The sequence below is a fragment of the Lacerta agilis genome, chromosome 3, assembly GCF_009819535.1.
Source record: "Lacerta agilis isolate rLacAgi1 chromosome 3, rLacAgi1.pri, whole genome shotgun sequence".
Classification (NCBI taxonomy): Eukaryota; Metazoa; Chordata; class Lepidosauria; order Squamata; family Lacertidae; genus Lacerta; species Lacerta agilis.
Genome location: NC_046314.1, coordinates 89,878,904 through 89,891,976, shown reverse-complemented (window position 1 = coordinate 89,891,976; position 13,073 = coordinate 89,878,904). Strand labels below are relative to the sequence as shown.

General features: G+C 44.5%; 1 protein-coding gene across 1 annotated transcript; it reads left to right on the top strand.

Annotated features, from left to right (window-relative positions):
- The first annotated feature begins 11,099 nt into the window (after positions 1-11,099).
- Positions 11,100-11,553, top strand: LOC117044200 (40S ribosomal protein S26). Its single transcript, XM_033144727.1, has one exon. The coding sequence runs from the start codon at positions 11,120-11,122 to the stop codon at positions 11,465-11,467; it is 348 nt and encodes a 115-aa protein (XP_033000618.1). The 5' UTR covers positions 11,100-11,119; the 3' UTR covers positions 11,468-11,553.
- The last annotated feature ends 1,520 nt before the right edge of the window (positions 11,554-13,073 follow it).

Sequence of the window (13,073 nt, the reverse complement as noted above, 5' to 3'; positions counted from 1 at the left end):
AATTTGCAAATCTTGGGTGGCATTCAGGATTGTAGGCAGTCCTATCTCTCCTCTTGCAATGGCTTCTGGCAGCCAGTGGAGAATTGTTTGATATATGCTGCTCATCCCACCCTGAGGATAAACTCTCAGTGATGAAATGGCCACCACAGTAATTATCTTCAAGGAATTGTTCATGTGAACAGAGCCTGCTTTTGCCTTGTCGTATATGGTAGACAACGGGACCTCTTGAGTACCACAGATCGCAGAGACTTCCTGCTAACACGAAAGAGTTGGCTGATGGCAGTCATCAGGCACAAGGGTTTCATTGGAAATATGCCTGGTATCTATGTATTGTTATAGGTTTGGGAGGTTCAGTCTGATTATTCCCCCGAGTCCTTTCCAAACATGAGATTCTTTGACTGTGAGGGTAGAAGCTACAAGATGAAATCTGGTAAAGCAGTCAGTCCATATCCAGCAATACATCCCGTTTTTGTTTTGTTTGTTTTTCTTTTTGCAAGAGGACAGCAGCCATTTCAGGCTCTGCGATCTCACAGTGATCTCCTCCTGAAAAAAGTGCCACAGCATCCCAAAACACACAGGCTGTTTCCACACCCAGTGCTCCTGTAGTCTCTCTGTGCTCCTTTCTTTATGGTCAGTGGAGGCACAAAGCTACACTTTTAACACTTTGGAGGATTAAGAGAGGATGAGCATACAGATATTACCCATGCCATGAAGATGCCCAGTAAAAACAGTATCTCTCTGGTAGGTTTATCCACCCCACTTTCTCCCCCTGTAATATTTAGAATCATTAAATTCACAATGCAGCCAATCGTCTGAAGGCAAGGAAACTCACAAGAAAATGAATGCTGGGAAAGGGTCATAGCTCATTGACAGAGGGTATGCTTTGAGTGGAAAAAAAAAATCCCAGCTCAATCCCCTGAATCTCCAGTCAGGGCATGGAAAGGCTCTTGTTTAAAATGCAATGTTCTTCCACCTTAGGCCCCCCCAAAAAATGTTTTTGGAATCCAACTCCCATCATCGCTAGTCAGCATAGCCAATGGTCAAGTATGATGGGATCAGTCATCCAAAAACATTTGGATGGCCAAGGTTGAAGAACACTGTAGACATGTGAGAACACTGTAGACAACAATTTGACCAAATTTAAAGCAGCTTTCTACATTCTCTGAGACAAGTGTACCTAAATAATATTACAGAAGGAATGGTCAGAAGTAACTTCTGATCACACACTGATTTTATTCACAGCTAGGTCTGTGTCTAAAGGCCACAGAAAACACATTTCATGATTTTACTGTTTTAGGAGTGCACCTAAGTTAACCTACATTTGCTTCTATATAATGGATGAAAAAGCCCTGAAAAGCATATTTCCTTCATCTGCTCTTGATTCTGTAGCAGGTTCCATAGCGTTTTTGACAGCAGCAGATGTTGAAATAATCTTCCTTTTCACTGCAAAGGGCATCTGCTTTCTTTGTTTGTCAAAGCTCTTGGAGCTGCTCACAGAGCTTCCTAAAATATATATGTAATAATAGCATGGCCCCACTGCATGAGCATTAACCTGACCATTTGAAGTATTCCCCTCTCCTAATTGACTTACATAAATTTGGCCAAAGCAGCCATTTTTGCTAAGTAATTACCTTTGGAGCATCTTGCTGATTACATTTTAAATTCTTCGAAACCCATCAGCCTGTCTTCTGACTCACACTTGCCATTCTGATGTATTACAGCCATCCATCACCCTGACATCCTTCCACTGATGACAACTTCCTCCATGCTTGTAGCCAGAGAGATCCATTGTAAGTTTTCATTTAATTCCCCCCCCATTGTAAATGAGCTGGAACTAGTCAGGCCTCCCTCATTCATCTAGCATGTCCCTCTGTGGATGTCTGTGTTATCAACAACTGTTTTGTGAATGACCACTGTTAATTATGTAATTATCACAGTGCGTGTTTTCTGCATTTCATTTCCTTCTGACCTCACGGTAACTCTGGATGGCACTTCAAGCATCTGATGAAGTGGCTTGCAGTCCATGAAAGCTTATTCTGCAATAAATTTGTTTGCTCTTAAGATGCTGTAGGGCTCTTTGTTCTTTTTGCTGCAGCCTATGGATAACGCCAAGAAACAGCAATGAACCTCAGCAGCTTCCAGGTGTCCTGAGACCTAAATCAGTGAGAAATTAAACCAGTGGAACCTGCAACAAAATGAAAATATTTTAACAACCACCAGTTGCAGCAGCCAAATATAAATTCATGAGGTGGCAGCCACTCTAAATCATTCCAAAGGCTTTCCTGAAAAGACACGTTCTGGCTGCCCATCGGAAGACCAGCAATGAGATAAATCTGTGGGCCGGTCCTACTGTTAGGCAGAGTGAGGAAGCTACCACAGGTGGTTGATTTTGGTTGTTATTAGGAATGGCAATTTTATAGTTAGTTGGTGAATTAATTTATTATTATTGCTTTTTTTTCTGCCACGGAAGAAGGGGGAGAGAGGTAGGTGGGTTTTTCTGCCTCAGGTAGCAAAATAACTTGGCAGACCTTCAACTTTATGCCCCTTGACTGGGGTGAGAGTGCGTAGGGATGCCAATTGTTACTCCATCTCAGGCAACAAAATATCTTGGACTGGTCCTGGCTTTTCCCAAACAAGGTGCTCAAGCAGAAAGATCCTGTCACACATTCCCACTCACCTAACTTTAAACACTGAGAGGACAGTTAGCTGTTGAACAAAGAGTCCTAGCGGCAACACCTCCCTTTGCCAGAGGCACTGCATTTGGCAAAATGGCCACGAGGTCAAGGAGGTTTGGGATTGGTCACACTGCTGTCTTACCTCACCCCATCCCCACCCAAGAAGACCAGGGAAGAATTTAAATGTGGGGTCCTGGAAAGGGTTTCTTCATAGAAGAGGAAAGGGGGAAAGGGAATAGAGGATCTGGCTAATTCAAATGGAAGGCCAGGAATAGCTCTGTCTTACAGACCCTGCGGAAGGAGATCAAGTCCTGCAGGGCCCTAGTCTCATGGGACAGAGCATTCCACCAGGTCAGAGCTGTCACTGAAAAAGCCATGGCCCTGTAGCTCGGCTGAGTGGGAGGAGGCAGGAAGTTCATTGGAGGCCGGCAGAGTGTCCGGCCCTGGCTCGCTCCAGGCGCCCGATTGGCTTCCTCCGCTGCTGGTACAATGCAGCTCCAAGTCATGTCAATATTGTGAACAAAGCTTGTGTCCCGTCCCCCCCCCCTCAAAAAGGGACATTCTGTTTTTCATGTGAGACTGTGGCAGCCATTTTGGGTGCTGCGCTCTCACATGCTCTCGTGCCTCAATCTCACCCCAAAAAGAACACTTTTGGGGGCCCACAATCTCACATGGTACCCAAAAACATGAGTTTTGGGGCACTGCATGAGATTGCACCCCAAAGTGCTTTTTAAAGGGTGAGATCACAGCGCAGGTCATGTGACTCGCCCAAGAGTGCATCCCGGAAGACACGCACCCCAGTTTTTTAGCTGAAAAAGTTGGATGGTATGAGCTTGCTGTACTCAGGGGAAATACTGAAGCATGCTGAAAATTTGGATCTGTGATTTGCATGACATATGAAGCAATGCTGAAGGTTTCATAGACCTCTATTTCAAAATGGACTTGTGCAACTGCTGATGATTTTCCAGCTAAAGAATTATTGCTTTCATCAAGAAGGCTCAGGGATGATCAAAATGAACAGCGTGAAGAACAGTTTTTTGTTTTCTTTGATTACAGGAGACAAAGAGTGTTTGCTGCCTTTTGCCTAACAGCAATGACAGCTTTTAATTAAATACGGTTTGGGGGGGGGGGAATTATCCATGAAACTGGAAGTAACATGTGAAAGGTAATCTGAGTGTGCCTCAAATTTATGTACCAACCATTTGCCTTAAACTATGTCCTTACTGTTAATTTGTTACTGCCCCTTTAAGTAAAAACCAAGTACAACTCTGGGAAAAGAGAGAAAAGGAACAGAATTCTGACACCATTACGGAGGAAATCTAGCACAGAATTCAGAGAATTAAAGAGCCTTGTGTGAACTGAAGGATGCCGCTGGATACAACCCATATAATGTCCACTCCTGTGAGTCAGAGAACTAATCCCTATAAAAACAGGGTTGAGCGTGCAGGCTTCGACAGGTTGCTAAAGATAGCATGAAGACCACAGGTGTTGCTTCCTTGGAGATCTATTCCCAGATTCTTTATCTTCCTTCAACACCTCCTAGGGGTTTATAGGCTGCTTTGCTCACCCAGGAAATAGGTGAAATAAGAGCTAGCTCCTAGAGTTCCTCGCAGTAAATCTATCAACAGCATTTGAAGGTTGGAGGATGGAAGGTCATCATAAGTGTATTAGGGCACGGTAAACCTGACAGGTCCCATCACCTCCTGGCAAATAGAAGGGGAAGAAATGGAGGCAGTGAGAGATTTCACTTTCTTGGGTTCCATGATCACTGCAGATGGTGACAGCAGTCACGAAATTAGAAGACGCCTGCTTCTTGGGAGAAAAGCAATGACAAACCTAGACAGCATCTTAAAAAGCAAAGACATCACCTTGCCAACAAAGGTCCGTATAGTTAAAGCTATGGTTTTCCCAGTAGTGATGTATGGAAGTGAGAGCTGGACCATAAAGAAGGCTGATCGCCGAAGAATTGATGCTTTTGAATTATGGTGCTGGAGGAGACTCTTGAGAGTCCCATGGACTGCAAGAAGATCAAACCTATCCATTCTCAAAGAAATCAGCCCTGAATGCTCACTAGAAGGACAGATCCTGAAGTTGAGGCTCCAGTACTTTGGCCACCTCGTGAGAAGAGAAGACTCCCTGGAAAAGACCCTGATGTTGGGAAAGGTGGAGGGCACAAGGAGAAGGGGATGACAGAGGATGAGATGGTTGGACAGTGTTCTCGAAGCTACTAACATGAGTTTGGCCAAACTGCGAGAGGCAGTGGAGGATAGGCATGCCTGGCGTGCTCTGGTCCATGGGGTCACGAAGAGTCGGACACGACTGAACGACTGAACAACAACAACAACAAACCTGACAGTGTTACTGAGCCCTCACTACTGGCCATTTTATGAACCACCAGGGGTTAGATACTTGGCCAGCAATATAAGATGACTTTATCCAGGAATCTTAAGAGTTGTTTTTTCACCAATTAAGAATATGACTTGTAAAGGTGATAGATGATAGATAGATAGATAGATAGATAGATAGATAGATAGATAGATAGATAGACAGATAGATAGACAGATAGATAGGATATAGAATTGTACAGTTGGAAAGGACTCCAAGGGTCATTTGGTCAAACCCCTTGCAATTCAGCAATCTCAGCTAAAGCATCCATGACTTATGGTCATCCAACCTCTGCTTAAATGCCTCCAAGGAAGGGGAGCCCACAACCTCCCAAGGGAGACTGCCCCACTGACTGTCAAACAGCTCTTACTGTCAGAAGGTTTTTCCTGATGTTTAGTCAGAATCTTATTTCTTGCAATTTAAATCCATTGGTTCAAGGCCTACCCTACGGGCAAGAGAAAACAACCTTGTTCCCTCTTCCATGTGACAGCCCTTATGATAGCCATTTTACCAAATATCTCATCACCTCTCAGTCTCCTCTTTCTCAGGCTAAACATACCCAGCTCCTTCCACCGTTCCTCATAAGGAACAGTTCCAGACCTTTGATCATATCGGTCACCCACCTCTGCATGTGTTCCAGCTTGTCAACATCCTTCTTAAATTGGGGTGCCCAGAACTGGACACAATATTCCAGGTGTGGTCTGACCAAGGCAGAATAGAGTGGTGCTATTACTTGATCTGGACATAAATACATAAAGTCAAGCTGAGCCAAACTATTGCTTAGTATGAACGCATGAGTGTGCAGGTTCACAGAGAGGAGATCACAGGTGCTTTGCTTGTCCATAGGCATTTTGCATGGCATCTGAACCTTGGCTCATAGTTTAGCTCTCTCCAAACTAACCAAGAGATGTAACCAAGGTTTTCCTACGGTTTAGGACTCATGGTTTCTCTGGGATAGTTAAGCCATGAGCCTGGGTTTAGATGACACCCTAAGGCTAAACTGTGGCTTAGCTCAGCACAGCATCCAAATGAGTGGGGAATAGCAACGCTATTGCAATCTTTCCCCCCAGAACTTGCACATTTCCTAATTTGCGCAAAGCTGCAGTTTGACATGTAAAGAAGCCAGTGTCTTATATTTCCACAAGTTCTCAGTCTAAATATAATTTTGTACATTGGGGTTGGCAAAGCACAGCCCATGGGTTGCACCCACCTTATGTCTCAGTCAAGCACCATCAATCAGGCTGCATAAACTAGCTCTCAGATGTATTATTATACTAGTGATCTATCTTTCAATCTTTCTCTCTTGTTGACGAAGCTGGAGTGCAACAGCTACCTCTGCAAAAGGAATTGCTAATGAGCAACCAAGTGGTAGAGTTTGTCCTTGTTCTAGTGACCTAAAAAAAAAAGAAAAAAAGGAGTGCAAACATTAGAAAGGAAAAGTGCTATGCTCTAATGAAAGTCAGGAGATTAAAGTACAAGACTTCATTTAAGCTCTTGATGTATTTCATTTGTCAAGTGTATTGGCACACTCCAGAATAATTTTTCATCCTCTGCTGTCAGATTTCCTATACTGGAGGAACAGTATAGGTCTTATCTCAGCCTGTTTAATTGAACAGAATACAACAAGTATAGCCCAATACATTTTGTCTATATAGACTAACAACAGATTGGGACAAAGGGTGCTTCATTTGTCTGAGCTTGATGCAATAGGCCTACCAGTAGCATTAATACTTCAGTAATCTCTCCATTGAGCCAGAGCCAAGGAAAACTCAAGATTTTATCTCTGAAATTGTTATATCAAGCTCTGCAATGTCTGCCCTGTTATATCAAGGATCCTGCTTGATGCATTTATTGTTTAGTGTATAACCAATAAATGTATTCCACTCACTAGATTTCTGAGAGAACACAAAATTAACCTTCATTTCAAGGTGTCTCTTTCCTTCCCCCCTTTTTAAAGTTTGGTTACATTTGACTACATTGTAATGGATTAAAAATAGTTCACTCCTTAAATTCTAATAGTGCACATCTAGTCAGAAATAATCCCAATAGGGGTCACTTTCAGGCAATATTAAGCTTTTGGATTGGCCTGGCATGATAAAAATTGTAAGAGCTGGGCCAATTTGCTCTCAACTTGTAGGGCTGCAGCTCCCAGTTCAGGCCACTGACTGTGGAGTGTCCAGACCAAGGTTCTGGCATGGCTCTAAAAATGAGGAAAATAATGAGCCCCTTTACTAAATCAGAAATAGTGGTACCTCGGGTTACATACGCTTCAGGTTACAGACTCTGCTAACCCAGAAATAGCGCTTCAGGTTAAGAACTTTGCTTCAGGATAAGAACAGAAATCGTGCTCTGGCGGCGCAGCGGCAGCAGGAAGTCCCATTAGCTAAAGTGGTGCTTCAGGTTAAGAACAGTTTCAGGTTAAGAACAGACCTCCAGAACGAATTAAGTTCTTAACCCGAGGTACCACTGTAAATGTGAGTGGCTGGCTTGAGTCAGATATTTATTGCTGCATGTGAAGGCATATATTTGCTTAGTGATTAAATATGAAGCTTGTTTCATAGGCCCGTAAAAAGCAACAACATTTCTCACATAAAACACTTAACCTCTGTTTTCATAGTGGAGCAATTATGTCTGTAGCTGAGGGACAGAGAACCAATTTAACCATGATCACACCAACAGTCACAGAGCAGAATAAGGAACAGAGGTCAGCACTAGCAGATAGCTAGAGGGACAGCAACACTCACCTGACCTCCCGACAGGGGTGTTGTTGCTGCTCAGGAGAGAGCGGAGGTTGATGGGGTGCACAGTCAGAAGTGCTTCCAAACTAGCCCCACTGCTGAACAAAAGTTAAATTGATCACCCTGTTTTTGCCAGGCAGCTTTGCAGATCTCTATGACGATTTGCCCAAAGCCTTAATGGGTCACATCAGGCCATTGACTGGGAATAGTCCTTCCTCTAAAACCTACGGTGTGATAAGTTTTGTAGATTTTAAACTTGTGATGCTGTCAAATAAGTGCTCAAGGTTCCTTGTAGCTCCTCTGCCTCCCCAAAGAACTCAATTCTCAGAGTAATGCACCAGGGTAATAATTTAATTCTACAGCGAACAAAGGCAGTCATACAGAAAATTAAAATGTTTCCCTCCCTCTCCCCTCAAAACCAGCAACAACAGAACAAGGTTGCATCAATACTAGCTCAAGAGCAGAAAAGCACTTCAGTGCTTTAGCCTCTGCTGTTCTTTTAATTCAGCCTATTGGTGACGTCAGTCTGGCACTCGTAAAATCCTAATTAGCATATCACCTTGTGCGTTGGAATGTACAAGTGGAGCAGTTCCTGATTCTCTCTGGCGTGCTAGCTAAAAGAGATTAAGAATCATAAAAATCCTCTGCGCTTCATGCAGTGACAACAGCCCAGCATTGCTAACGTATGAAAAAATCCTGACATGATCCTCCAAGGGGATCAAGATAAAATGTAAGCATTCCAGTTTCTGAACTACATTGAGTTGGGCCTGGTTCTAGGATTTCCTACAATACTTCCAGGTGCCTGCATCCAAGTAGCAAGTCTGCCCACATCAAGAGCCAGAGTGGTGTAGTGATTAAAGCATCCGACTAGGACCTGGGTTCAAATCTGCACCCGGCCATAAAGCTCACTGGGTGACCTTGGGCCAGTCACGGTCTTCTCTCAGCCTAACCTACCGGTACTTCACAGGGTTGTTGTGGAGATTAAATGAGATGAGGGGGAACCACGTATGCCACCTTGTTATACCTACAGCACCCAGCTGTCATTATATGCCACCCATTCCCTTCATGTGTGGGTGGGGGAGCTGTGGAATCTGTCAAGATCAGTAAAAATTAATTCTCAAATTTCATATGTTGAAAGGAGCTCTTGGCAAAGCAGATTTTATAGTTGGCTGCGTTCTATCTGAGTACGCGGGGTGTGTACTGAGTGCTAATATGCCTTCTAGCTTTCCAGACTGCACTGGGGGAAAGCGTAGCAATCTAAGAGTGAAAATTTTCAGTCTGGACTCTTAACACAAACAGCTCTGTCACTAAGCACCCAGACACTGCAAGAGAAAGTTGGCCTTCATCTAGCAAAAGGCCATTATTAATAGTTCTTCCACACTGCCAATCTTTTTTTATGGTGATTCATCAAAATAAGATGTGTCCTTCAGCTTCTTCCCAGGCTCCAGAATGATAAGATGTTTTATTATCCTGAGAGTTTAAAAAAACAGTCCAAAGTGCCAGCAGCCATAACATTCAGATAACTCACTCCAGGAAGGAAGGAAGTTATGTTCAACACGATCCTCCCATTTTCAGGTTGTTTTTCAGTGTCTCTCTCTCTCTGAAAACCAACTTAACCTGACAACCAAGATAGGAAAAATAACACACACACACACACACACACACACACACACACACACCTCCCCATCTTCTATCTAGAATTGATTCAATAAATTTATCATTTCCCAAATTCCCCTGAACAAATTATTAATGAAAAAAGAATGCAGATGTTAAAAAAAATCAAATCAGTAACATTTTGCTTTGTGTTAAAAGTTTTTACACCTTCGCTGAGCATCAAAGTTGCTGACAACTTTTCTAGCTCCACCAACGAAGACAATATCTAGCCTCTCAACACCAACATCATCAGCACAAGTTATTTCGGTTAGTTTAATTGAATGGCTTTTATTTTGTCAATTTCCTGACATTTATGCATATTTATGGAGGCTGGGTGGTGCACTTTGCGACGGGCTGAAGCCTCTGGGAATTTGCCTCCATCAGAAAATCAGATCTATGGGCTGTGAAGGTAAACACAATGGCTAAAAAGGTACAGTATCCTAGGGACACAACTGAGGGCTCAAATTAAAGCATGAATGATAGACGGCAGTATGAAAATATATGACAAGTAGCAGGTCAAATTTAACAGTATCTGACAGACGACTTGCAAAAGAATTTAGTACATTTTATGTTTCTCTTAAGAGTAGGGGCTGCTGACACTGCTTGCTCCATTCCCCAATCCCATTTACCCCTTTGCCCTTCCTCCACACCTGACCAGCCCCCTCCCTTTACACCTCACCCCCACTTATCCCACCACAGCTTGACCCAAGCCCCACCCCCCTTTAAAAAGGGGGGTGCTTCACAAAGCAGCTTGCTAAACCACCGTGTGAAGGGCCTCGGTTAAACCTCACTGCAGGTACATTTAACCAGAGGCGGAGCTAGCTGCTCCGGCACCCAAAGGGGCACATATGCTGTGCACCCAGGGGGCGGGGCCATGGGGCAGGGCGAGCGTCCCAAGGGGGCGGGGTGAGATGCTCAGGGGGCACCACCCACGGCGAGTGTCCCAGGGGGCAAGACGCCCAGGGGTCAGAGCAGACCATTCATGGGGGGTGGAGTGAGCCACCCATGGCAGGCTGCTTCCTGGGTGGGCAGCCTTCCTCCCTTCCCTCTTCCTTTTGACAGCTCAGGGGAGGCTTCCCCCTCCCCTGGAAGCACTCCAGGAGCAGGGGGCAATGGCGCGCTGCCCACCCGCAACTCCCAAACCTTCCCCAAGCTGTCAAAACGAAGGGGGAAGGCCACCGGCAAGGTGGCACAGCTCTGCCCCTTTCCCCAAGTAGGCTTGGGGTAGGCTTGGGAGTCGCGGGCGGCGCACCGAATGTCACCCCCCTCAGTGATGAAACCTGGGACGGGACGCACCCACCCCCTTCCTCCACCCCTGCATTTAACAGAGGGGGGAGGCTTCCCCCATGCCGTTAAACAGCTTGCCTGGACCTGCGTGCTGTTACCCGTTCTGATATTAAATTTCAGTGCCAAATTCAAACATCACATGCTGACATCAAACCCTGATATCAAAATCCTAACTGTGCAATTTTGACACATTTTCCTTTCGTCTCTCGTTTAAAACATTGTCTTCTTGTCTCCAGTTGCCTCGGGAGCCATCCAATCAAACTGACAAACCTAAAGGATGCTTAAACTTGGTAAACTCAGATTTAAGCAAACGCAAAACGTAAAGAGATTGGCTTCATGACCAGAACAATAAAGATCTTTCGCCTCTTCTTGAGCGCCGAAATGACTAAGAAGAGAAGGAATAATGGCCGTGCCAAGAAGGGCCGGGGACATGTCCAGCCTATTCGCTGTACCAACTGTGCCCGCTGCGTCCCAAAGGACAAGGCAATTAAGAAGTTCGTCATCCGAAACATAGTAGAAGCAGCTGCAGTCCGAGATATCTCAGAAGCAAGTGTGTTTGACTCATACGTGCTGCCCAAACTCTATGTGAAGCTTCACTATTGTGTTAGCTGTGCCATCCACAGCAAGGTGGTGAGGAACCGTTCCCGTGAGGCCCGGAAGGACCGTACCCCTCCACCCCGGTTCAGGCCTGCTGGTGCTGCACCAAGACCACCCCCTAAGCCTATGTAAAGAGATGGTTTGAATGATGCCAGTTTCTACTATTGACACAATAAAATTACAGCTGGTCTTTAAAAAAAAAAAAAAAAAAAAAAAAAGACTTCCGGTTTTGCCGCCGCCCGGGAAGGAGCGCAGGACTGACCGCTGCTAAGGCGTCCTGAGCTTTGGAAGGCTATACAGAGGTTTGCGAAGGCGCCGCAACCCTCCAACCCAGAGAGAATAATCTCTGGTACTCGAAATTCCCACTGCGTTCGTGGCGACTCTCCTGGCGAAACACCGGACCGTCAAGAGGGTCCGGGAGGCGCAGGATGGAGTCGTGAGCGCTGGGAGTACTCTAGCCTACAAAGCGAAGCCTCGAGCTCCTCAGGAAGAGCGGTAAAATTTCCTGGGGCTTAAATTTTATTCCTGGCCGTGCTGCTTGGACTAGCTTTTGCAAATAATTTCGATTTATACAGCAAGGAGCTGGAGGGGAAAAACTGTTTTGTTTTTGGTTAAGGGAGTTCTTTCGGAAGATGTCGGAAAATGGCGCACGGAGCTAAACGCCCTGAGTGTGTTGATTAAACCAGCTGCAGAGGAAGGGCTGTGGGAGGAACAGCGTGAGGAGATGACACCGGCTGGTGTAGGAGCAAGGATTATTGAACATTATTGAACATTATTGACGATACGAAAAATTACTGGATATACTTTGTTTCCTCATCCAAAACCTGACTGTCTTGTCTCCCAAGGGAAATGTTCACAAAGGTATAAAAAAAGTTTGAACTAAGTTACGCATTGCTGCAACAGTGTTACGTTTCTGGATAAAACGGACGGTTTAAGAATTGAGAACGACGATTTGGAGAGGTGCTAAGGTGTTCTTTCTCTCCTTCTTTTTTGACTGCACTAAGAATTAGCCAAGGGAAACAACATCCCCCCCCCTGCAGAAACTGGTGCGGACGTATGTGACCTGAAAAGTATATGAGCTTTAAGATATGTTTATTTCTGTTTAAACTTCTGGAAGTGGGATTGACGAAGTAGAGAGACTGCAAAGGTATTTAGCAAGCAACTGATATGGAAAATTGTGGAAAAATTTAAGACTGTATTGTACTGTATAAGTTGTATAAGTTGCTGCCTAGCTTTGTGAAGTTACTGAAAGTATTGGGCTATATGGTGTTACAAGTGGAAACATAAAGGTGGAAGTATAGCTTCTTAGAGCTTATCAGGAAAGAGGAAGAGCTAGGGAAGTTCAAGCAAGCAGTAAGTGGGTGGCTACAAAGTCTCAAGTATGGCTCATAAAGCTCAGAAAATAACCACCCCGGCAGATAGAAGATCCTCTAAACCAGATATAGAAGGGGAAGGAGAATTAGCAAAAATCTTGGCAGAAATAAGGGAAATAAGGCGAGAGGTTAAAGAGACAGTAAAGGAAAGCGAAAAAAACATAGGAGAAAAATTGGCAGACTTAGCTGCTGACTTATCTGGACAAATGAAAGAATTACATAATAAAGTACATGTGGTAGAGGAACAGCAAAAACGAACACAAAAAGAGATAAAAGAAATTAAAAAGGAAAGAGAAAAAATGAAAGGACAGATAGAAGAGCTTTCTAAGATACAAGAAAGTACACTAGACAGTCTTGCTTTCTTG